Source organism: Indicator indicator, chromosome 13, assembly GCF_027791375.1.
Source record: "Indicator indicator isolate 239-I01 chromosome 13, UM_Iind_1.1, whole genome shotgun sequence".
NCBI classification, from domain to species: Eukaryota; Metazoa; Chordata; class Aves; order Piciformes; family Indicatoridae; genus Indicator; species Indicator indicator.
Genome location: NC_072022.1, coordinates 17,056,615 through 17,081,143, shown reverse-complemented (window position 1 = coordinate 17,081,143; position 24,529 = coordinate 17,056,615). Strand labels below are relative to the sequence as shown.

The 24,529-nt window shown below is 46.1% G+C and overlaps 3 protein-coding genes across 4 annotated transcripts; 1 reads left to right on the top strand and 2 right to left on the bottom strand.

Annotated features, from left to right (window-relative positions):
• Positions 1 to 1,255: 1,255 nt before the first annotated feature.
• On the bottom strand, positions 1,256 to 8,680 carry RNF168 (ring finger protein 168). Its single transcript, XM_054385989.1, has 6 exons — positions 8,380 to 8,680; positions 6,902 to 6,978; positions 5,712 to 5,888; positions 4,912 to 5,036; positions 3,903 to 3,993; positions 1,256 to 3,045 (listed from the first exon to the last, which is right to left on the bottom strand). Exons 1-6 carry the CDS (start codon positions 8,678 to 8,680, stop codon positions 2,005 to 2,007), a joined length of 1,812 nt encoding a protein of 603 aa, XP_054241964.1. The 3' UTR covers positions 1,256 to 2,004.
• A 6,477-nt stretch (positions 8,681 to 15,157) lies between these two features.
• On the bottom strand, positions 15,158 to 17,710 carry WDR53 (WD repeat domain 53). The gene is made up of 2 exons (XM_054385986.1): positions 17,095 to 17,710; positions 15,158 to 16,374 (listed from the first exon to the last, which is right to left on the bottom strand). Exons 1-2 carry the CDS (start codon positions 17,569 to 17,571, stop codon positions 15,793 to 15,795), a joined length of 1,059 nt encoding a protein of 352 aa, XP_054241961.1. The 5' UTR covers positions 17,572 to 17,710; the 3' UTR covers positions 15,158 to 15,792.
• Positions 17,711 to 19,817: 2,107 nt separating this feature from the next.
• On the top strand, positions 19,818 to 23,720 carry FBXO45 (F-box protein 45). Of its 2 annotated transcripts, XR_008489192.1 has the most exons (4): positions 19,818 to 20,090; positions 20,238 to 20,594; positions 22,887 to 23,171; positions 23,271 to 23,720. XR_008489192.1 is itself a non-coding variant. In XM_054385905.1 (3 exons), the coding sequence occupies exons 1-3, from the start codon at positions 19,818 to 19,820 to the stop codon at positions 23,070 to 23,072; spliced, it is 816 nt and encodes a 271-aa protein (XP_054241880.1). In that variant the 3' UTR covers positions 23,073 to 23,720. The 2 variants fall into 2 exon arrangements, 1 of the variants encoding a protein (XP_054241880.1); XM_054385905.1 differs by having other exon boundaries at positions 22,887 to 23,720.
• Positions 23,721 to 24,529: the final 809 nt, after the last annotated feature.

The following is a 24,529-nucleotide window of genomic DNA, read 5'->3' as shown; positions in this document are numbered from 1 at the left end:
GCGTGACCCATGTAGGAAGAGGCCAGGAACTACCCTTCACTACTCCAAACCATTTCCAACCTGCTCTGAAATCCCAAACAATCCATTACACCAAAAGGACAATAAATGAGGGGAGCACATGGTGCCTCTGCTCACACATACCAGAGAACAAGCAACAGTCATCAGGAGACATCATCTGTGAAGGATGAGCTTCATGCCAGGGCAGGGACCATCTTTTCAGCAAGTTAAAACCAGACATCAGACTTCAGAAATTGATTGTAAAATGAGGCTGAATAGACTTTAAAAAGAAACTCTTAATCTATTTTGAAAAGTGAGTTTACTTTTCTTACATGTTTATCTTGACTGGTAAGCCTGAATGGCCTTAAGCACACTTTAATGGTTATAATTGGACTGCATGGGTAAGACAGAAAACATCCAGAACAGAGGTAAGGATTGAACAAAAACAGATCTATATTGAACAAAAGCTTCCACCATGATGGCTGAGGCAAGCAAAAGGAAAAGCAAATTATTTGCAACTGGTCACGTCTTGTCATTTTCTCCAAAAGCCCCAATCTTAGGTAATTTCTTGATGAGAAACTCACCATTTCTAGAAACATGTAGGCCAAGTAACAAACCAAACACATTTCTGGCTTGGTGTACTTCCAATAAAATTCCAGGTTTTGTTTTGTAAAACTGAAAACATCAGAAGATACTGCCTTGAAGCATTTTCTTTCAAATTTGAAAGTCTGTAGACCACCAATGAGGTTCAGAAAAAGAACACAATTTAAAACATTTGCTACACACACTTCAGCAATGTAGATTGGTGCTTTGCTCTCTTTTGAACATGTCCAGTGGAAAAAAAAAAAATCTTACGACAAGCAAAGAAAGGCCAAAAGATGGCTTCATAATAGCAGTAACAACCAAGGAGGAATAATACCCCTGCCAGGTAGCAGCTAGTCAGCTCCTCAGCAGCCTCAGCTTCCTAGAGGCCTTAGTTTCCCCAGGTCTCAACTGAAGTTTGTTTGAATTATGTTCTTTTTAAACCCACCTGGAAGACAGTATTTGGCAGTCCCTCTGAAAATGAGGGTGGAAGTAATTCCCACCAGGCATGGCATTTAATTAGAATTACATCATTACTGACAACTCTGGGTTTCAGTTGTTTTTTCCCCCCTTTTGGTTTCACTTTCTTCATTTGAACTGTCTTCTGGACTAACTATTTTTTTTTAATATTATATGTTTTAAATAATTTTGGGTATTAAAAGTAAACAGCACTAAATAAATGTGACAGTACTGTACAAGAATCCAGCTGCAGAACAGCAGCAACAACAACCCAAAAGTACCTTTTTCCTAACAACAGCAAGAGCCAGATCTGCAGAACTGACCTATGCAGAGCAAAGACAAACCTGTGACCACTTAAACTACTGGCATCTATGAAAGATCCTTGGGTCTGGCGGTGGAGAACCACCTGGTTTTCCCCTCTTTGTCTAAGAAAGTAGCTTGTATACGAGAGGGAAAGAGTGTCTTCAAGACTGGCTGTCCACTTATACCCTTGCTGTCATGTGAACAATGCAACTCAACGAAGAGCCTGAATTCTAGTAACATGTTTCAGTTTAACAGAACAGTGGTTGTGCCAACTCAAGCTTCAACCTTGCAGCTGGCAGAAAACTGGAAATACAGACCATTTTTTCACTTGTCTTACATGCCTCTGAAAAATAGAAGGCACCACATTCTCATTTTAGGGTCAGTTATTTTCAGTTTAAACAGTAACAGTATCCACATCCAAAATTACAGAAATGCAACTGCTAGAAAACAAGCTGTAGTCAAGAAAAGACCGATTAAACTTTTTTTAGTCTGGGGGCATATGTTATTAAAGCTTCTCAAAACATACAACATTTTGCAGCCCAAAGTGATCCCCCTCAAAACCAACAACTTTTAAACTGTTTACTGAAAGATTTGCCTAACACCAGAGAAAGCATTGCCATGGCTTTAATTCTTGTTCCATTGCCTGTCTGTGGTTCTGCTGATCTATTCTGTGACAGAGCTTTTAAACATCTGAAGAATGGTCTTTTGCTTATTCTTAGGTAGTGAACAAAGATCATTTGTGTCACTGGTATTAACCACACAATTCAAAACCTTTCCTCCTTTGATGCTGGGCGGTTTCACTCGGGCTTTGGTGGGGGTCTGCCAGTTTTCATTGCAAGAACCTTTTCGAGTCTTGCGGTGACTTGTTTCGGCCTGGTTCTTTTGTACCTTTGAGTCTTTTGCCATTTTAGAACTTCCCTTTCTAGCAGAAGAGTCTTTCACAGACTGAGGTGGTTTGGTGCGAAGAAGGTACTCATCTGGAGAGCCCTTCTGTCGATTAAGTGTCCCTTCCTCCTTGTTGAGCTGTTTCTGTAGCTGCAGAGCCAGAAGCCTGTCCTGTTCTTCTTGCATACGCCTTTCTTGGAGCTCCTGCTCAAAGGCTTTCTGCATCTGCAAGTTAAAATAATTTATCTGCTCCCCTTGCTCTTCAAAACTTTCTGGAAAGGTTCTTCTCCTCTTATCAACCACACACAAGTCAAGCACTGCTTCAGCTGGTGGCTCCAGTGACTTTCTTTTTGGAGTCTCCTTAGTGTTCTGCAGTCCTTCTGGTTTCTCTTCATCTGAGCATCCAGCCACCTTCATGACATCACATGTAACACTTTTGCTGTCAGACATCACAGGATCTGTTGCTGACTGAATACAGGTAGAAGTTTCAGCAGGGTTTTCATGGTTTATGCTTTCTCCGTGTGTTAAATTGCCACTGTCTGACTCAATTCCATCATCTTCTGTGGATTTACAAAGAGCTGTTCTTGATCCTTCCCCTTCTGTGATTCCATGAAGTACTTCTGGAATGTTGTCTCCTGAACAATTTGATCTGACAGCAGTAGTTTCTCCTGAAGTACTGAAATAGTTCATGCATGATTCCAGAAACGAATCCTTAGTACTGGAATCTTTAATCTGTCTGGGCTGCTGTGGAGACAGTGTTGGCATTTCTTCTTCCTTGTCTTGCCATGCAGAACTGCTGCCTTCATTGCTACTGGTCTGCTCAAAAGGGAAGAGACCATTGATGAAGTTATTGAAAGCCAATGGGTATGAATAAAATGAAAATCTCACTGCTCATAAGTCTGGAATATTAACTGAAACCCTAAAATACTACTCTGGAATATTAACTTGGATTCTTGTCCTTTTAAAAAAATACATAGTTGTCTAATAATAATGACATAGAATGGTAGGGGTTGGAAGGGACCTCTCGAAAACATCTAGTTCAAATTCCCTAACCTAGGGCAGGTCATACAGGAATGCATCCAGACAGGTTTTGAAAGTCTCCAGAGAAGAGAACTCCACAATCTCTCTGTGCAGCCTGTTCCAGTGCTCCAGTACCCTCACAGTAAAGAAGTTTCTCCTCATGTTGAGGTGGAACTTCCTGTATTCCAGCTTATGCACATGAAAATATTTAAAACAATTTAGAGAAGCCTAGCTAATGGGCCAAAACCACAACTGCAGCATAATGACTCAACTCCTCAAGTCTACTTATCTTCATTTGAAGCTTAACAGGAAAGATAAACCAGAAAGACAGACAGATATCCAATGACAAAAATCAAGAGTGCAACCTCCTCCAGTGAGCTCCAGACCCATAATTTAAATTCTGTATGCTATCAGTTGCAACCCAGAGCTTGCTGAAGATATTCAGGTAAGGTAATTGTAAGGCTAAGCAAGACAACTATCAAAATAAGCCACAGGGGTGCATCTGTGGGCTGTCACACATGGTTTATTCCCTTTCTGCTTTGAGGTAGTTCAAAAAGAGCAAGATAAACTGTCCATTGCTGATTTGCAATCCTCTAGGCAAGGAGAAAATAACTCATCATTACTAACACTGAGATTTATAACATTATTCTAGTTACCAAAGAGCCACAGTCACTCCTGTCTCTTGCTGTTAAAGCAGAGGAGAATGATCCTGATCCCGGTGTAGGATGAAGCTTTGGAGACAGGTACCTTAAGAAGAAAAAAATAAAATAAAGTTTACCTATTTAAACTTTTTCTTCTTGCATTGTCAGTCCTTTGCATTAATCAAGATCTTAAACTTCATTTTGACAAATCAAAATCACAAATGAATCACAGAATGTTAGGGGTTGGAAAGGACTTCTAGAGATCATCAAATCCAACCCCACTGCCAGAGCAGGATCACCTAGGGCAGGTCACACAGGAATGCATCCAGGTGGGTTTTGAAAGTGTCCAGAGAAGGAGACTCCACAACCTCTCTGGGCAGCCTGTTCCAGGGCTCCAGCACCCTCACAGTAAAGAAGTTTCTCATGTTGAAGCAGAACCTCCTGTGTTCCAGCTTGTACCCATTGCTCCTTGTCCTATCACTGGGCAGCACTGAAAGGGACTGGCACCTTCATCTTGACACCCACCCCTCAGATATTTATCAACATTCATAAGATGCCCTCTCAGCCTTCTCTTCTCCAGATTAAACATCCCCAGGCCTCTCAGTCTTTCTTCACAGGAGAGATGTTCAAGTCACCCAGTAGCTCTCTTGTAGCTCTCTGTTGGACTCTCTCCAGCAGACTCCTGTCTGTCTTGAATTGGGGAGCCCTTAACCGGACACAGTATTCCAGGTGTAGTCTCACCAGGGCAGAGTAGAGGGAGAGGAGGATCTTCCTAAACCTGCTGGACATGCTTTTCTTAATGCATCCAAGGATGTTGTTGGCCCTCTTGGCCACAAGGGCACATTGCAAGTGTTTCCCTTCTCCATATTATCCTGAGGAGATGTTTTAACATTCAGCAGTTTACCTTTGCCCCATATTATTCAGGAAGGTTGGACTAGAGGTTTCCAAGGAAGCAAATAATGCAGACAGACATTGTACCAAGAAACAGACCAATAATTAAAGAGTAAAGAATTGAATTACTTACTTCTGAATGTCTTCAGAATTGCTTGATTTGTTCTTCATCTTGCACAAATTAGCTGGGGATGTTTCACAGGAGAGTCTGCCTGCTGGTGAAGGACTGCTGAGCACATGTCCACTAGAATCATCATTCTTCAATAACAAGTAAAAATAGCATTACATAAAACAAAAACACAGCAGAAGCTAGAAAAAAATCCCAGAGATCTATTTTATTTCTACTGCAGATTTAGTTACTTATGTCCAAAGAATTTTAGACCTGTAAATAATGGGTTGCTATGGAGTAAGAAATGCTACATGTTCTGTATCTGGCATTAAGAGACAAGAGATTTTACTCCAATAGGAGAGGTTGCATCTGTACTAGGACTAGTATTAGGTAGCAAAAACCAACCCACCAAAACAAATTAACAAAATAAACAACCTCCCCCAAAAAACATAAGGCAAACTTCTATCATACATTCCTTTTCAGTACAGGTTACAGACACCAATTTATTTCAAAGAAGTATTTTTTAAATCATGGGGAAAAAGAGGTATTAAGAAAAACCCCAATGTTTTAAAATGTTTCACAATTAAAGCATCCAGCAGATGTTTCAAACCCACGCAGGTGGAAATGTTTGGGATATTCCACTTTCCCACTGGTTCTTCAAAAAGTGATGGTATGTCAAAGATCCGAAGTACTGGGGGCTGACAACAGTTTCCAACTCCATTTCAAATAAATTTAGTTATTCAAAATGTTAACTTTTTTCTGGAAAGTCTAAGTTGCTTGTACTATATCAACATTTTCTACTGTTACCCTTGAACCTAACTCACCAGACTGTTACTCAGCTGCCAGGCCAACTCTTCATCTTGCTTCAGCTGTTTCTCCATCTCTCTCTGTCTCTCTTCTGCCAGTTTACGTTCTTCCTCCTCCTCTGCCAGAAGCCTCTGAATGTATTCCTCGCTTGCCTTGTTCTCTTCTTGCTCATGTGCTCGCCTTTCTGCCTCCACCTAAACAAGATTTGTTTGGTTACAACTGTAGGACCACACTTCATGCCAGAACCTCTCAGCTAATTCTCTATAAATGGGAATAATCCACTATGCACAAAGCCACTTTTCGCACTTCAAAGACAGTAATTACACAGAGATGTAATAATCTACTGTGTGTAGAGCCTTCAGTTTGGTAACAGTGAGGTCCTTTGTGGTTTCTGTAAAGCTATACCACTTACCCTTGCTCACCTGCAAGGTTAAATCCCATTACTCACCCTTTGCTACTAACAAAACATTGTATCTCCAAGCACAGAGATCCAGAGAAACTCTGATTAAGGTTCTCTGTAAGGCTGGATGCCAGCTAGACCACAGCATCTGCTCAACCTACTTCTAGCACTGCAATCCAACTTTGAACACAGGATGCCTCAAAGACAGCACATCCCTTCTACAGCAATCCTTCTGCTCTCTTGAAACACACAAACCCCAAAGGGGCAGGCCAAGACGTTATATTTGCTAGTCTGAAATACTTTATGTGCATCTGAGGACCTATAAAAGCCTCCTCAGTATGCGTGGGCAGGCATGCAGACAGTGCAAGGTGACTCTCTAACCCTGAAAGAGCTTTCTGCAGAAGAGTTTTGGGAAATACAAGGTATTCAGTAGCAGAGACCTGCCTGGGCATTCTGCTGTGACAGCACCGCTGTGCATTTCCTAGCCTGCAAAGCACGCCTGCTTCCACAGGCAAAAAGACAGCATGTGTTACTGGACCAGTTCAGAGGGTGAAGTAGCCAGTATGGATCACCTAGCACAAGAAAACTTGAGAAATGTCACCTCATGTCAAACAAAGAAGTCTCTCCTCTTCCATAATGGGTATGAATTTAATTTGTGCTGTGGGAACAACCAGTGTGTTCTTGCAGCAGCAACACCTTTTCAAGTATCTTTCTTTTTTCATGAAACAACATTACAACTGGTTTGGGGAACAATTAAAACAATAAGATACTAGTGAAAAGCATAAATGCTTTGTATTTTAGACTTACCTTACTAATCTCTGCTTCATATTCCTGCCTCAATTCCCCAGGCTTGCTCAGCTGGTGTTGTGGATGGGGGACACAGACTAATTGAGAGGAAGGAGAGGAAAAAAAAAAAAAAAGTGAGGAACAAAGCAAGACCACAATAGTCAAGACAAAAAGATTTTAACAAAAGATCACTTCCATGGCCAGTCACAGGAATGAACTGACTTAAACCAAATGCTGTGGGGGAAAAAAAGCACTTTTGTGTTACAAAGGAACAAAATTAAAAAGCATTGTGTTACAGCATGGGCAGAAGAGTCAAATGGTTTCCAAGCACTGTATATAGAGCAAATAAGTACAGCCATAACTTTCATCTTCTGCTTTGTGTCATTAGAAACACAGCAAGTGGAACAAAGTGTAACAGAGCCAAACTACCAATTCTACTCCCCCAAAGGAGCTTATAACAAAATAAACCTCAAAATCCTTCCTCAGAGAGTTAAACAGATTCCACTTCCTTTTTTCTGACACAATTTTAGGCTCACTTAGAAGCTCCAGCATACACTGAAGCCCTGGAATTTCTATCCAAGCTAATGAACAGCATCTAAGAGGTGAAAACAAAATGTAACCTCTTTACTGAATTGATAGTGATAAAGGAACACACACATAGACAAACACTCCACTTAACAGCTGTTACAGCTAAAGTGCTACCAGTAAGGAATTGCTGCCTTTGCAAGAACAGCCACACACTGTGCAAAACACACACAGCCACCGCATTGACTAGGCAATATAACTTACCCTCTCTGTTGGAAACTAAGAAATGCTTCACCTTAGGGGTAATAATGGGCCACGAAAGGAGGCAGAGCCTTCTGAAAGGAGCTAACTATGGATTGCTAAAATGGTGCCTTTTCCTTTGCTTATTGCCATGTGAACAGCCCACTCCTTGGACAGACCCAAGGTACTGTCAAAAGTAAAAAGGGTTAACAATGGTTCCAGATTTCACAACCAAGGGTGGGGAATAAGAGGTGGTATCACACTTCAGTAGGCACAGAATGGTCCCAAAAGATAGCAAGAGAATCAAGATAAGGAAATAGTAAATGTCTATCCTTGAGTGTAAATTTAGGAGTGAGGAAACCACTGCCTTACTTTGTAACTATTTTGTGCATAAGACCCAGCTTCTGTCTCAGAAAGGCTGTTAACTTCTTAACATCACCTGATCCTGCACAGGATTGTAACAAACTTTGTATCTTCTCACTGTGTGGATTGGACTTCACACACCAGATGGAGAATCCACTTTTGGGACAACATCTGGACTAACCAAAAAAGTCACAGGTGGCCATTTCTCTGCCTTGCCCACCCCTTCCACAGGAGAGCTCCAACACTGCATTTTCTAGCAGTAACACAGCCTGCCTACACAACAGTGTCTTATTTCACAACAACCAAAGTCCACCAACAGCAATTACTTCGGCAAAGCAAAGTCATCCCAGGACAAGTAACATTTTACTCACTTTCCTCTTCCAAATCCTGCCCATTAATCCTGCGCTCACACTCCTTTGGGTAATTCTTCTGAATCCTCTCCCAGAGTTCCCAGTTGACAAGAGTATTTCTGCGGGCATTGTACCGCGCCCAAGAAGAGACTCGACGTCGACAAAACGGGCAGCAGAGACTGGCCTTTTCAACTGTCAGCTGGAAACACGAATTACAGAGGGTATGGTTGCATGGCAGTGTCACAGGCTCCATAAAGATCTCCATGCAAATCTGGCAGAGGCAGTCAGACAAGGAAAGCGGAGCCTTGGATTTCTTCGACATACTGACTCATAGAGGAGCAAGACTACTACAACATCAGTACCTGAAAGCAAAAAGAAACATATTTTACTTCCTACCATGAATATAAATCACAAAATGCTGTTTTACAGTTACTTTATGAAAACATCAGTGGATTTAGTAAGTCTGCTTAAGTGGTTAGTTTTGCTCATGACCCAAGACATTCTTGTCCTTCAGAGGAAGGCGCAGTTCTTTCCAGGAGTCACAAAGAAACTGTCTCAGGTTTTCCTACTGCTATTTCCCTTTGAGCCATAACAGATGCTTTGGTGACAGCAAGGAGGTGGTAAGGAGAGGGGGGAAAAGACAGTGAGAGTTCTTCCAGAGTAAACCCTTCATTACTGCTAAGCTATCCTCATGCTTGGTGGACACATTATCAAAGTTACCTTAATTTTCCATTCAGTCAGTTTTTCAGTATATGCACATCCTTCAAAACCTGCTTCTGGCACAGACTGGATTCCAGCACATTCTGAAGACGAAATACAACATCCCTACACATCAGAGAAGAGGCTCTCCCTCGTTCATTCATTTATTCACTTAAGCTGGAACAAAAATTCAAAACACAGTTAATAAAGCAAAGACCTAACTAATGTTTTTAGCACTTCATCGTCCTCTCATGTGCCTTACAACGGTGAGGATCATTCAGCCTTTCCATCGCTAATGCTCCCTCCAATTTGTTTTCCACTTGGCCCAGAAATGCTGTGGAACAGAAAATAGACACATGCAGCAAAAAAAAGCTAAAATATACTGGGATTTATGTTTACAGGACCTTAGGAAAGTTCTCACAAGCTTTTTAAAAAACAGGTAGTTTCACAAAGACAGGAGGAGATCCTTCTGAGAGAAAGGCTGCAATTTCAGTGCCACAGGAACTGGACACAGAGCCAAATATACTTTCACTTGGGGGTTTCTGTTCTCCATTTGTTGAAAAAACAAATTCTTCACATTTTAATAAAAGGCTAACATGGAAACACAAGGTTTTACAGGTGGCTTATTAAAAAGACTTCAGCTCATATAGATCTGTCCTAGGATAACTTCCATTTGTACACAGAAAAAAAAAAATAGCGCTTAGCACGCCCCTGAGCTGGCTACACGCTGTTTTTTAATGTGTGAAATGATGCTGTGGGGAGGGCCAGGCGGCGGGGCTGCCCCACACCCCACCGCCTAGGCCCGGCACACACGGGAACGCCGCTCCCCGACCGCGCCGGCTGGGAAAGGCTGGGCCCGGCGGTGGCCACTGCCCCCCGGGCTCCCCTAGTTCCCCCACACCCTCAGTCCCCAAGAAATCAAAGCAAGGAAGGAGTCAGCACCCACCACCCTTCAGCTCCGCGGCCCTCAGGCCCAGCGGCCGGCAGGCAGGGCCTCCACCTCCTCCCGCAATGGCCACCGCCGCGCCGCGGCCCGCCTTCCGCTCGCCCCGCCCCTGCCCTCGCTGGCAGCTGTCCCCCGTAGCCAGGGCTCCCGCTCTCGCTCCCGGCCCTCACGGGTAAGGCTTCCCCGCGGCCAGGCTTCCTGCCCCAGTGCCTCGCTGGTCGGGGTCCCCCGCAGCCGGGCTTCCTGCCCCAGTCCCTCGCTGGTCGGGGTCCCCCGCAGCCGGGCTTCCTGCCCCAGTCCCTCGCTGGTCGGGGTCCCCCGCAGCCGGCCTTCCTGCCCCAGTCCCTCGCTGGTCGGGGTCCCCCGCAGCCGGGCTTCCTGCCTCAGTCCCTCGCTGGTCGGGGTCCCCCGCAGCCGTGCTTCCTGCCCCAGTGCGTCGCTGGTCGGGTTCCCCCGCAGCCGGGCTTCCTGCCTCAGTGCGTCGCTGGTCGGGTTCCCCCGCAGCCGGGCTTCCTGCCCCAGTGCGTCGCTGGTCGGGGTCCCCCGCAGCCGGGCTTCCTGCCCCAGTGCGTCGCTGGTCGGGGTCCCCCGCAGCCGGGCTTCCTGCCCCAGTGCGTCGCTGGTCGGGGTCCCCCGCAGCCGGGCTTCCTGCCCCAGTGCGTCGCTGGTCGGGTTCCCCCGCAGCCGGGCTTCCTGCCCCAGTGCCTCGCTGGTCGGGGTCCCCCGCAGCCGGGCTTCCTGCCCCAGTCCCTCGCTAGTCGGGTTCCCCCACAGCCCGGCCCTCTGACCCGCGCCCGCTGGCAGACACAAACCAATGCCCCTCAGCCCGCCTGGCGGCTGACGGTCGTGCTCTGCTTCACGGCGCCGCCGCAGGCCTGTCCCTCTGTCTGACCGAATTGCTGCACTTATATTGTCTGAAAGAGTATTTCAGCCATAAACAGTTACCAGTGGCTCCTGCTGAGGAGAGCCTGCTTCTGGCGGAAGGAAAGCGCTGCTCCAGAAACTCTTGGTGAGAGGATGGAAAGGCTAAACCTGCTGATGAAGCCTAATCTGGGTGCTAAAGATGTTCTGGCCTTAATTGGAGAATGTAATAGTGTGGAAGACTTGGGGTTTCTTTGCCTTTCACTTGCTGTGGGACAGTCACACAAGCAGGCTTGATGTCCCCTCTGTCCTGGAAGCAGCTGGTTTGGAACTATATAAATATTTCATAGACTCTCTGGTCGATTTTGATTTTTTAAAAGAAACAACTGTCAAAGGAACTTCACTTTTTCCTCATGTTGTCTATTTCTGCTGTAAGTAGCAATACTGATGAGGAAAGGTGATCTCCAGGTGACCTCCAGGTGACCCTGCTTTAGCAGGGGTGTTGGACTAGATCTCCAGAGGTTCCTTCCAAACCCCACGGTTGTGTGATTCTGTGAAAGGCAAACAAGTCAGTACAGGTGGTAGAGTGTGCTGGTTTTAATTCAATCAGCAGATGAGCTTGAATAGTCTGCTTACACTGGAGTGTACCTATGGTCACACCAGTATCACCTGAATGTGGAGGGCAAGGACTTCCCCATCTCTCCTTGTACTCACCTCTCCCCCGCCACCCACATCTGCAGCGGGTCCTGGCTCATCTTCTCAGCCTGCAGCTCAAACTTCTGTGCCAGTTTCTGCAGGCTTGAGTCCAGGTTTGAGAACTGAGCCTCCACACTCTGCAGCTTGGCTTCTACTCTGAAGGATGGAAAACAATGGCATTTCTTAAGGACTAAAGCATCAAACAGTGGTGCTTTCTGCCATGGTGGTTGGGCTGTGAGCAGCTCCAGACCCCATTTTGGGGCTCCTCCCAAGCTGTATGAACACATGTACTACTAGAAATTAAGGGGGGTTTGCCATGGTCCAGCTATTTTGGACCCCTCCTTGGTGCACACATCTTATAACTTGCAAATGCAGTTTGAAGGTCTGAATTGTTTCATTAACATCAGTGGCATAGTTTTTTTTCCTCATATATGTTGAGGTGCTTTATACTTTTGCTTTTGAACTCTTGTCATTTGACATGAAACAGAACTTCTCATTCCTCCCCAGATTAAAAATCATGCAAATACTAAACAAGCAATCAGCTCATCCTGCTCTGGTTTTCCCTTTTATAGGACTATGCTTCCACAGAACAGCTGTGTGATAAGAAAAGATACTGTCTGTGAATTGCTTCCTAAAGCTTTTTATCAAAGTAGGTAAGCTTCCTAATGGCCCTTTCTCTTCTACAAGTAACACTAAAGTTATCAAAGATCTCATTAACACCATTGATACTGCTGCAGTTTGTCTGCAGCCTTTAGTCCAATGCTTCAAGTATTTGCCCAGTTTTCTCTTACCAGTGCTTTTTTGCTATGGGGTATATCGCCTGTCTGTAAACTACTCTTAAGCTCATTTATAACAACCTGTAGCAAACATTTCAGCATTTGCTAATTTGGGGTGTAAACACGTCTGGTTACACCACGTACAGCCAATCTCCTGAACTAATCTTCTACAGCTTCTATTGTAAATTTTGTTTGAATTGGTGCTGCTGTCTTCTGAGCAAAATTCTGACTGAAAGGAGGAGGAATGGACCGCACCACCTGCTTTCAGTTCAATCACAACCTCTAAATACTTTCACCTTTAATGTAAGTGAAGTTTCCACCATTGAGTTGGTGACCTCTAATGCCTGTCTAGAGGATGCACAAACCACATCCCATTCTTTACCAGAAAGCTTCTACGTCTTTTCATGTTAGCATGCAGAAGGTACTTGGAAGTTTGGCAGTAAAAAACTCTGAAAGTCCCACTTATCTGTATGTGTTCTGCTGCTCAGGCATTTTTCATTGCTTTAGAACTCTCACATTTGGTTTATTTTCCAGCCCAATGCAGAGCTCCACACTTCTCCACAGCTCCTCTGTGCACTCACTTCATGGTACCAGCTAGACACACCCTTCTTCAATCAGTTGCCCACAGCCAATATTCACTTTTTAATTCAGCAGTGGTTCCCATGGTGCTCTTTCTCTCTCTGGTCAGATCTCTAGTATCACTTTGTTTGGTTACCATTGCAAGAACTGCAGTGAGCAGTGTTGGTGTCTTGACTGAGCCTGTCAGCTGGTGTCAGTCATCACTGATTTCAGGAACAGGAATACTGCATTTCATCAGCTTGTGATACTATCTCTAGGCTGTGATAGTTGTTCCTACAGGTAAACCAGAGTAGTATGTACGACACCTAAGCCGACTTAGAAAGTTCTTGTTAGATAACATTTGCGCAGTACCTTTAAAAGTAGTAAATGAAAATCCACATGTGAAATTCTACTGAGAGGGAACACTATCTCACCTGTCTCTAACTGTGGAGAACTTCAGACCCTTTTTTTCAACTCTTTTTCCTGGAGTTGTGCTCATGGCTTATATTCCGTCCTGTGATTGCCTGGCTGGTTAGCGACACCGTCCATCAGCAGCTATACTGACATGTTGCAGCTGAACACATGGCTGGTGCCAGCAGGGGCAGTTTAGGCTGGATTATTTTACATGAAGCCCGTGAACCTGTTGGTCGAGTGTTGCTCTTCTGCCTACAGGCTTTGAAAGCAGAGCATGGATCAGCCTCACCTATGTCCCAGTTCCTCTGCCACAGTGGTTTGCTTGCTTTAAACTTACAAGAAAGGTCTGTTCTTGGGGGGTTACTTCTTGTTAATGATAACCATTTCCTAGCTTTGAACCTTCTCAACTCTGAGGCATTTTCCCAAGTTCAGATGCTTATCCCAAATCTCTTATTTACAACAGCAGTGGAGTGCAAATCCCCGTTTCCCACTACTCAGAATCTCCCGGTGACACTCCAGCAGCTCCAGGGCTTCACTGCATGGCATTCATTAGAGGCTGCAGCCTCTATGCTCCTTTCCACCCCAAAGAGCAGGGAAATGGAAGCATGTATCCCTTTCCCAGATACACACAACGTATATTTATATGTTCCTCATGAGAAGCTCCCAGGAAGCTCAGGTTCCTTGTGCTAATGGGTCTCAGCTTCTCTCCCCTCCCCAGTCCTCTGCATCCCTCATCCTCCCATCCCTCAGCACAGTGCTAGCACAGCCCCCTTAGTGACCTGTTCAATGTCTCACTCAGGGAGCGCAGAGAGATGGTGGCCTTAGCCATCTTCCTGGAGAAGACAAGAAGAACTGAAAGCCAGAGTGGGCTTGATCCTCTCTCCTGAAGCAGGCAGGCAGCAGCAGGGGCAGAGAATCTGACTCTTGCTGGAAGCTGGGTTGTGCTGGGGCTTTTTATAGACTGTATATCCAAATATAGGTGCTGGGTGCACAGACACCTGCTCGTGGACATATCCCATACCAAACTATGTATCCGGACCACTTCTTCTGACCCATTGATCATGTCTGTCTTCATAAATTAACTGACAGACAAGGAGGTACCTACACGACACTGCTTTTTTGCTGTGTTTTGGCATAATTTTGCTTTAGCACCCACCCATTTGTGCCTTGAGACAAAGTCTCCTGCTTTTAAAGGCTGTATGAGCAGGGAGGATGGTAAATCAGATTTGTGTGAGTGAGTTGGGTGGGGTTATGGGGAGCTGCTCTGAGCAAAATCAAGGCTTTCTTCCATTCAAGAATGGCCAGCAAAAATGGCTAGTGATTTTCAGGAACCCAGTATGCAAAAAAAAAAAAAAAAAACAGTTGCTAATTTTTCCACATAAAAGTAAAAAAAAGAAGGCAGGTAAATAATATGTGGTAGCAGCACAGCTGGAGAAACAAGAGAGCCTAAACCCCACACCAGTAAAGCAGGTCTTCAACTAGTACCAGGCAGACAGTTTTGTGAAGGCTCAGGACAGCCTGAGAGGAAAAAAAAAAAAAATTAAAAAAAACATACCTACAGGTTTCCATGAGAAATTCAGCATGAATTGAACACATCCAAGAGCTGCAGCATTCCCACTTACATTCTCACCACCTACCTTCAGCTTGCAAATTAAGAGACGTTTCTAGCAAGTCACATCCTGCTTGTGTTTCTAAAGCTTTGAGGAAGATGATGGCAATGTATGGTAGGAGCTGTGTCTTTGGGCCTTGATATCCCCCATGACATGGCATACAACAGATTTCTTCACGCAGCTATAAGTCTGGCAATTTTAGAGCAAGTAGAAACACAAGGGAGCAGTGCGAGAGAAAATATTTATTAAGACAAGTGTAATAGTTATTTTTTCCTGGGATAAACAACTAAATGAAAAAAACAGCTGACCCATTAAACTGATGCTAACATTTTCTCCTGTTCCTTTGTTGACTGCAGTTTGAAAAAATCCAATCAGCAAGGAGAGCTAAAATAATTTGATTACTCATTAGCTGACACTGCTCTAGTCTTATATGCAGCTGCTGACAAACTAATGAAAAACATATTTCCTCTACAGCCAAATTAAGCTGCGAGGTAAAGCACTGTAGATCAAAACACTTCTCTGTTACTGCTCAGCACCCTCATTTAGCATTGTAGGTGTCCCCATTAGCCTGATTTTTTTCTTCCAGCCTTAATTATATCAGCTTAGTCATGAGCTAATATTACCCCTAACCATACAGGAACCTGCTTCACTTAAATTCCGAAAGCAAACTGCCAACCCTGCAAGAAACAGCTGCAATGAGTACCAACAGCCACTGAAAAACATAGGAGGCCAGTTACATCCCGAGTACTTGTGTGAGGAAAGAGCAAATCCCTTCTGCAAGATGCATCAGGTTTCACTGGTCAGTTCACTGGACTCATTTCAAACACTTGGAGGAGTGGTTTCCTCCCACAATTTTCTTTGAACATCTCAGTACCTAGGGTTCTGCCAACAGATACAGAGATACAGAACTACTCTGATCAGCAACTAATACTCTCTTGGAGCCTTTGATCTCTGTGCACAGGATCCAGTTCACCTTCTCTCCATGCTCAATGGTTAGCTTTGGTAAAATTCTAGCTTGTTCATCTGAAGCCACTTTGGTGAGCTTTCCATTTTTTCTGGTGGAAGCAGGTGCTTGGGCCTTCCTTCTCTGCAGAGATTTTGCTGGACTTTTCTGCTGCTTTCCAACATCATTGCTGACATCCCAGAGCAAGATTTTCCCATCATTTCCTCCAGTCAACAACCAGTAGGCTTCTGGTATAAAGAGGACCTGCGATACTCCCAGGCTGTGACCTTGAAACTCCAGCTCTTGTTCAAACTTGGAACCAGTGACTCTGAATATCCTGACTTTACCATCTTGAGCTCCGCAGCCAAAGATGTTGCCGCAGGTTGTAACAGACAGGGAATGTGCAAGGGGTGGGTTAAAGAACTGGCCAGCTGACTGGGGACCATCTGTTTCACACTCCTGCAGGTTTGTGGTCCACAAGGGGCGAGCTTTCTGCAGGTTCCACAGCATAACCTGGAAAAAAAGAATATGAACTGGTAATTTGTCCATTTTATGTCAAAATCACATCTTTCAGTAACAGTGAGAACACCTCAACAACCACACTTCTTGCTCTAGCAGAGCAAAGGCTATGCATGGGTGCACAAGATGCAAGATGTTTTGTGAGGAGTGGTTGAACTTCACCTGATAAATATGACAAACCCTTCCAGCGTGCTTTCCAAGCTGTCACACTGCCCTGCTTGGAGCCGGAGCCAGTGACTCAGACCTTTAGACCATAAAATGGTTGAAAAATCTGTTCTAAATGTTTTTGTATTGATCTCAGCAGTAGCAGTCATGATAGGCTGCACATCAACTCTTTAAAAGAAGGGTCATGGAAATACTAGCAGGGAAGAGAGATCATCACTCTGAATTTTAGTTCTGTCTCTGCTACCTGTTTGCCCTAAAATAATCACTTCCGTGAATGTGTTTGGAAAATGCAACAGCAAAAAGCCAGGAGTAGTTCAGGTTCACTTTTAGATTGTAAATATTAAGGAATATTGACAGGGAGGGGAACTGCTGAGCAAAAATGGCACAAGCAGATTTGACAGTTTCTCTGTCAAAAGTAGTTTACACGAGTTAAGGAGCTTTCTGATGACTGCACCTTGACTCTGGATGAAAGTCTGTTGATGCCCCACTACACTGGTAGGTAGTTACTGTTTAGCTTCTCTAACACCCAGCTACTTGTATGCAAATCACCTGCATGTCCAGTCCACAGGACACAAGGCTTTGAGGCCTCTGAGGTCGAAAGACAACAGAGGAGCAGATGTTTGAGTGTCTCAAGGACCGGCTAACTTTCTTCTTTTCCAAGTCCATAATCTTTATTGCCCCTGAGTCATCTGCTGCAGCCAAGAAACTGTCAGTCTCATTCACTGCGAGGCAGTTGATCTCCTCCTCGTTCATGTGGAAGTGTTCAAGGGGCTCCTTGAGGGATCGGACATCCAGCAAACTGATAGTTTCTCCATGGGAGGCATACAGCCTGGTGGGACATTGTGGAGAGAACACCACAGAGGTCACGTCATCTGCCTTCGGGAGTTGGAGCTGTCCTGCTGGAGTGCCTCCCCCATCCCAGAGCGTGAGCTCGCCTCTCTCTGCGCCTGAAGCCACCAGCCCTTCTGTGTTGACATTCAAGCACAATACAGAGGACGAATGTCCACCAGTCCATTTGACTGCCATGATTCAAGGACACCTCTAAAACAAACAAACGAAAGCCTGAATGAAGTTGGTGTTGGTCTCAGTAGAGCAGAAAGCTTACTGAAGCAACAAGATCATCCCACTGCCTGTACCACAAACCACTTGAAAGCCTAGCATGCAATTAAACCAGGTACCCCTGCAGATCAGTGCCACATGGAGTTTTGGCTCAAGCAGCACCACCATCAACCACAGCAGCACGGAATAGCTGTAGTGCTGGCACATGGACCTGGGTGTAACACGGAGCAAACTTGCTGTTCTAATGTGGCTGTCTAAGCGAGAGCTGCTTCCTCAGTGTGCAAGGACATAGCACACCTGACAAAGTAGGGACACAGTTCCTAATGGGGGGTACTGGAAAGCAGTAAGGGGAAGACGGCCAAAGTGGTGAAGTGTGCCTGCAGAGAAGTCACATGGCTCTGGTCTGGGTGAAAGCACATATGGTCTTTCATCCAGCTGCTGATGTGCTGGGTCGTCAGTACCTGACACCAATTTTTAAGCAGTCTCACTGTATCTGGAGCAAGAAATTTGTGCTGGTGAGAGAGGGATAAACTGGTTAATGCTGAAAGCAACTGATTTGATCAGAGCTTAAAAGCATGTTTGTATGAATAAATATGAAACTACTGTTTTCTTGAGACTGGTAAACACATAAAGCATAAATGGGTGAACAATGGCAACTTTTTAAAAGGAGCATTACCTGTTTGAGGCAGATAGTTGCTCGGCTTGCAACACATTTAACTGGGCCTCAAAGTGCACCCATAGTTTACCATACTCAGGGCTTTCCTTGGTGCCACTGCCCACAGCAGCCTGTGTGACAGGCCTGTTTAGGGGATCAAATCAGCAGAAAATGAATCATAAAATTGTTTTGGTTGAAAAAGACCTCCAAGATCATCACGTTTGGCTCCCAAACCAACACCATGATGCCCACTAATTCATGTCCCAAACTGCCCTGCCTACACATATTTTTAACATCTCCAATGATGGTGACTCCACCACCACCCTGGGCAGCCTGTTCGAATGCCTGACCACTCTTTCGTAAAGAAAATTTCCTAATATCCAACCTAAACCTCTCCTGGTGCAATATTTCCTCTCCTCCTATTGCTTGTTCCTTGGGAGAAGAGACCAACCCCCACCTCACTCCAACCTCCTTTCAGGGAGCCATGAGGTCTGTTCTCAGCCTCCTCCAGATTAAGCAACCCCAGTTCGCTCGCTGCTCCTCACCAGACCTGTTCTCCAGACCCTTCACCACCTTCGCTGCTGGATATGCTCCAGCACCTTCATGTCTTTCTTGTAGACTTTGTAGACAACTGGGAAAAAAAAAAACAAGCACCACAAAAGCACAAGTTTAGGAGGCAAACGACAGCTCACAGCAGAACAGGTGTGTGGACAGCAAGACTGTCCCAGCAGCAGCTTCAGCCACTACGGCCATAAGGCCGATACTTCTAGCGCCTTAACAGGTTTCTTTTACTTCTAGTGTTTTAGTTGTTTGTTTTTTTTTTCTTTTTTCACCATGTTATGCTTTGCATGGGATTTACATTGAGCGTAGCCTAGCCTAAAGAGCAGCAGAAGAGCATTCGTTCAGTCCACCAGGAAAACGTCAGTCTTGTCGATTGAATAAAACTAGAGAGCACCCAACACCTTACCCGCACCTCGGGCCGCCAATTCGCGGCCAGGCATTCGCTGGCCCCCGGACAGCTGAGGTAGCTTCCTCCCCTTCTGCCGCAGAGTGCTTCGCCCCAGCAGGCCCAACTCCCGGCATGAGGAAGGCAGCCACCCCCGCTCCTCACGGGGAGCTGTCGCAGCTTTGGCGGCTAGCCCAGGGCGAGATCTCCGCTGCCGTTCCCTGCGAACGCGCACAGACACCGGTGGCGGTGTACCGCCAAGCGCCGCGCCCCACCCGGCTGAGCACAGCGATACGCACCGACCCCCAGCGCCGCTCCCCGTCGGGCCCGGCCTGACTTGGCCCCGCCGGCGGCTCCCCGCCGCTCCCGGCGCATGCGCGGGGCGGGGCGGGCTGCGCGCGCGGTGATGGCGGCGCCGGGCGCCCCTTCGCCGTAAGGGGCCTTGGGGCGGGCGGGGAGCCCTCGGCCCCGGGCCCGCCGCCACCGCCCCTGTCACCATTGCCGGCTGTCACCACCGCCACCGCTGCTGTCACCGGCGAGGCGAGGGGGAGCGCGGCCCCCCGCGGCCCGGCCCGCCGCTCGGCGGGGCGCTCGGGGAGGGGGAGGGAGGCCATGGCGGCGGGCCCTGGCGGTGGCGGCAGCGGGGGGGCGGCGGCGGCGGCGGGAGGGCCGGGCTGGCGGTTGCCGGGGCGAGTTCTGGAGCTGGTGTTCTCCTACCTGGAGCTGCGGGAGTTGAGGAGCTGCGCGCTGGTCTGTAAGCTGTGGCACCGCGTCCTACACGGTGACGAGAACAGCGAGGTGTGGCGCAGCCTGGCCGCCCGCTGCCTGGCCGAGGAGGCCCTGCGCACCGACATCCTCTGCAACGTGCCCACCTACAAGGGCAAGGTGAGCCCGGGACACCCCCAGGCGCTTGGGGCCACCCACATAGCTGCTCGGCCCACCCGCCTTTGGAAACTGGGGAGGGGGCATGTGTGTGCGTGCTGGGAAACACGGCAGGGTTTATCTCGCCTCGCCCTCCTCCTTCTCCGCTAGGTCCGTGCCTTCCACCACGCCTTCAGCACCAACGACTGCTCGCGGAACGTCTACATCAAGAAGAACGGCTTCACGCTGCACCGCAATCCCATCGCCCAGAGCACGGACGGGGCCAGGACCAAGATCGGCTTCAGCGAGGGCCGCCACGCCTGGGAGGTGTGGTGGGAAGGCCCTCTGGGCACTGTGGCCGTCATCGGCATCGCCACCAAGAGGGCAGCGATGCAGTGCCAGGGTTACGTGGCCCTGCTGGGGAGTGACGACCAGAGCTGGGGCTGGAACCTGGTGGACAATAACTTGCTGCATAACGGAGAGGTGAACGGCAGTTTCCCCCAGTGCAATAATGCACCCAAATACCAGGTGAGCAGGGCTTGGCAGGAGCTGGAAGCTCCACCATGTCTTCAGTGTTTGACAGTGGCTGGCTGACAGCCTGCCTCCTGCTTCGAGTGCCCTGCCTGCCCCTGAACTGTGCCTAAATGCCCACTAAAGGGTCTCTTTGCCTTACTTGTAGAAGGCAACTGGAATCATATAATCGATTTGGTTAGAAAAGACCTCTTAAGATCATCAAGCCCAACTGTGATTCCACCTTGTTAAGTGTTTGCCCCTTCATTTACTGCATCCTCAGGCCAGTGCACCAATCCCTCACTCGTTGCCACACTTTTAACTCAAATGCTGAGTATCTGCATCTACCACGGGTGTCTGTTTAGACACCGTCTCACCTTTTGAAATAAAAGCTCTTGTGAAGAGCCTTCTGAAATAACAGCTTACCCCACAGTGAGGTGAATGTCTATGCAATGTTGTCCTTTTGTTGCATGGCAGGCTGAACTGAGGTTAATACTTAGGTAAGAGTCTTCCTGCAAAAATGTGCAGTGGTACAAAGTGCTGCTTGCTTACTGTCAGTGTTCCTGTAGGAGATACCCTCTGACTGGGCTGCTCTTGGATGATGATCAACTTTCAGGTTGTTAAAGAGCAAGTGCCATTCCAATTTTTTGCCTCTACAAAAGCGTTTATCTTTGTTCTTCTGGCTGCTCTTGCAACTAGGTTTTAACAGCTGGATTCCCTGGGGTTACAACTGGAGATGTGTGCATTAGGACTTCCATCTCTTAATGGTGTGGCTTTCTATGAGTATTGGCTTCTGTTCCAGTTGTGGGTGAAGACCTGTATGGTCACTGGTATTTGATGTTTCTGAATTTCATGTAAAAGTTCATCACCACTTAATTCTCTTTGAAGGTTCTACTAACTCTTTCTGGGGAATAATATGTAGAATTAGTGTAATTGAAGAGATTCATAGCTGTTTCCATTCGCATGTTCACTAACATACAGATTGGGTCACTGCTTTCCAGTCTCAACCCTCTTTTGGTCACTTTCTGCTGGCCTTGTCTAGGCCTTCTACATCAACAGAAGTGAGGAACTGGGTGAGGAAAAGTTTTGAAGATGAGACTCCCCAGCATCAACAGTGAACACAGTTCTCTGTAAAAACTGATGAGAGCTCAAATCAGTGACCCTTTGGAGTATATTTACAGTATCTGAAGGGGGCTACAAGAAAGCTGGGGAGGGACTTTTTACAAGGTCTTTTGATAAGATGAGGGGCAATAGCTTTGAGCTGGGAGAGGGGAGATTTAGACTGGAGGTTAGGAAGAAATTCTTTACAGTGAGGGTGGTGAGACACTGGAACAGGTTGTTGAGAGACACCTTCTTGGAGATGTTCAAGGCCAGGTTGGATGAGACCTTGAGCAACCTGGTCTAGTGGAAGGTATCCCTGCCCATGGCTTGGGGATTTGAACTAGATGATCTTTAAGGTCCTTTTCAACACAATCCTATGATTCTATGTTATGTTTATTAAGACATGTGCAGTGATCTGCTCTTAGAAAATATACTTAAAGGAAGGGCACATCTTGGTTAGAAGCAAAAATGTGTTGGCTGGAAGAAATCCCTTTATAGTAATGGGGCTCTTGGTGAAGAATCAGAAGCTTGTGCAGCATCCTGCTGTGCTTGCTGCTGGTGTCTGGGCCTTCTATTTATGTCTGAAAGAGACATAATAAATGCAGGGAGATTAGGCATGCCTAGATCCCAGTCTCTTGCTGTGTTTGCTGTTGATTTTGTGTGTGTATATATATAAGGTTTTTCAGGCTTAATTTGCCAAAGTTTTGCTCTGGAATTGCCTTTAGTGAGGCAATACCTCTGTCAGGAGCAGTACCCGCTGTTCTGGTACATCTTCTGTGTGGTGCTCATCTTTCTAAAACAATTCAGTGTCTTTAGAATTAATGCTCAGTGACAGCAACAGCTAGATCCAGAGTTCAAGTAAAAAAAGTTCCCAAAACTGCAGTGTTCTGGAACAGGTGGAATGCAGCATGCTTCAAGGTTTGTAAGAACAGGGCTGTGTTTATTCTCATAGAGGTGGTTAGATGCAGGCTGCCCACTGGGAGCAGGCAGGAGGTATTCAAGATCCTAGTGCCTGTGAGTGAAATGGGAAATTCCTGTCATTAAAGTAATGCAATCATGAGAAACAGGAAAGCCTTGCTTGAAAATTGTCTTCTGGGCTGTGCTTTAATTTTGTGCCTCCATTTGAAGATGCTGACTTTCTATGTTTTGGGGTTTTGTTTGTTTATTTGTTTTTTCTTTTATTCCCCTCCTCCTTATCTCTGTTTCCAGATAGGTGAAAGGATTCGAGTTATCCTGGACATGGAAGACAAAACATTAGCATTTGAGAGGGGATATGAATTCTTGGGAGTTGCCTTCAGAGGACTGCCAAAAGTTTGCCTGTATCCAGCAGTGTCTGCTGTCTACGGTAACACAGAAGTGACTTTGGTCTACCTGGGAAAACCTCTGGATGGGTGATGTGGATTGTTTCATTGGGACATCGAGATGCGGATGATTAGGAGGAGAAATCTGCATGTTGGTTAGAGGGAAACATGTATTAAAGGAAGAGACAAAAAGGTATGGGTGTGTGTCCAAGAACTATCAAGAGTCACATGGAGTTTCGAAACGGAGGACCAGCCATACTTCAGGAATTGTGTTACATTTCCTTTCTACCAGGCCAGAAAAATCCTCAGGGTTGCAGTTGGTTGAGTGGGAAGCTGACACGTGCATGTTGCAACAGATTTCATTGCTGAGATGGCAGTGTGTGACCTCAAATATTTAACAAAAGGATTTGATACAAAACTGCTTGAGGAAATTAACCTGAGATTTGTAAGTAGTGTGTTTTGTGAAAGACTCCCATTTTAAAACTGCTTGTTCCTTCCCTTCCCTCCTTTGGGCCAGTGTGTGTGCCAGAGGAGAACGGGTCTGTCTGGGTTTTAGTTACAGTTTTTAACCGGCTGAGAAGGGTGCTCTGTCTGGGCTGCTCTTCTCTATAATGATACAAAATGCGTGCAGCTACTTTTAAGTGTATTTTAAGAGTCTGATACATTGAACACGTTGAGAACCATTCAAAGAGAGGGTTTGCTTTATTCTAACTGGGACATCGTTTCTTAAAGGGAAAAAAAAAACAAACCACCTCCCACGACGAGGCATCAGAAAATACACCTCAGACAGGTATATAATATTCATGTAAGTGTACTTCTGTTGTATTGTAAAGCATTTTGGGATGCTCTTGTGGAGTATGGTGCTACATTGGGTCATTTCCTGTGAAAGTTTCCATAGCTTTAGCAAGTTTTGTTCTCTGTAGGAAGCGCAAAATGTTTTTCCTCACCGATTTCCTTTCATCAAATTTTGTGGTCCCTTTTAGGAAAGGAAGCCACAGCACAGTGGTAGGCTTGTCTGCCTTTTGACAGCTGAAATACTAACTTCTTAAAGCATTCTCACACTTTCTAATCACTACTGCAAAGTGTTTCAAAATAAGGAGGAAGGAGCATTCAGTTTGTGAATTCAGACCTTGTTTTCAGCTTAAATGGCTTTATAAGGCTTTAAGACTTGGCTGAACCTTTCTTTAATTAAATGCAAGACCTCAGTACCCAAGCATTCCCCTGCTCGTTTTCAGTCATGTCAGACAACTAAAACTCACCAGCCCTTCGATGGGGATTCTGGATCAGGTTCAGTTTTTGGGCTTTTCGTTTGAATCAGCTTTCTAAAAGCCATGTGCAAACCTCTCTGGGGTGTCAGTGAGCTGGCATGGACAGCTCTGGGCTGGCTCTGAAGCTGGGAGATTCGGCAAGGAGGGACTCGTCTGGTGAAACTGTGTTCCTCTGAGGTTGAAAGTTCTGTAGGGAGCCTCAGATCCTTTCAATAGGGCTGCTGTAAGCCCTGCTGCTAACTCTTGACTCTGGTTTCTGGCTCGTTGGTGTTTCCCAGAGCTT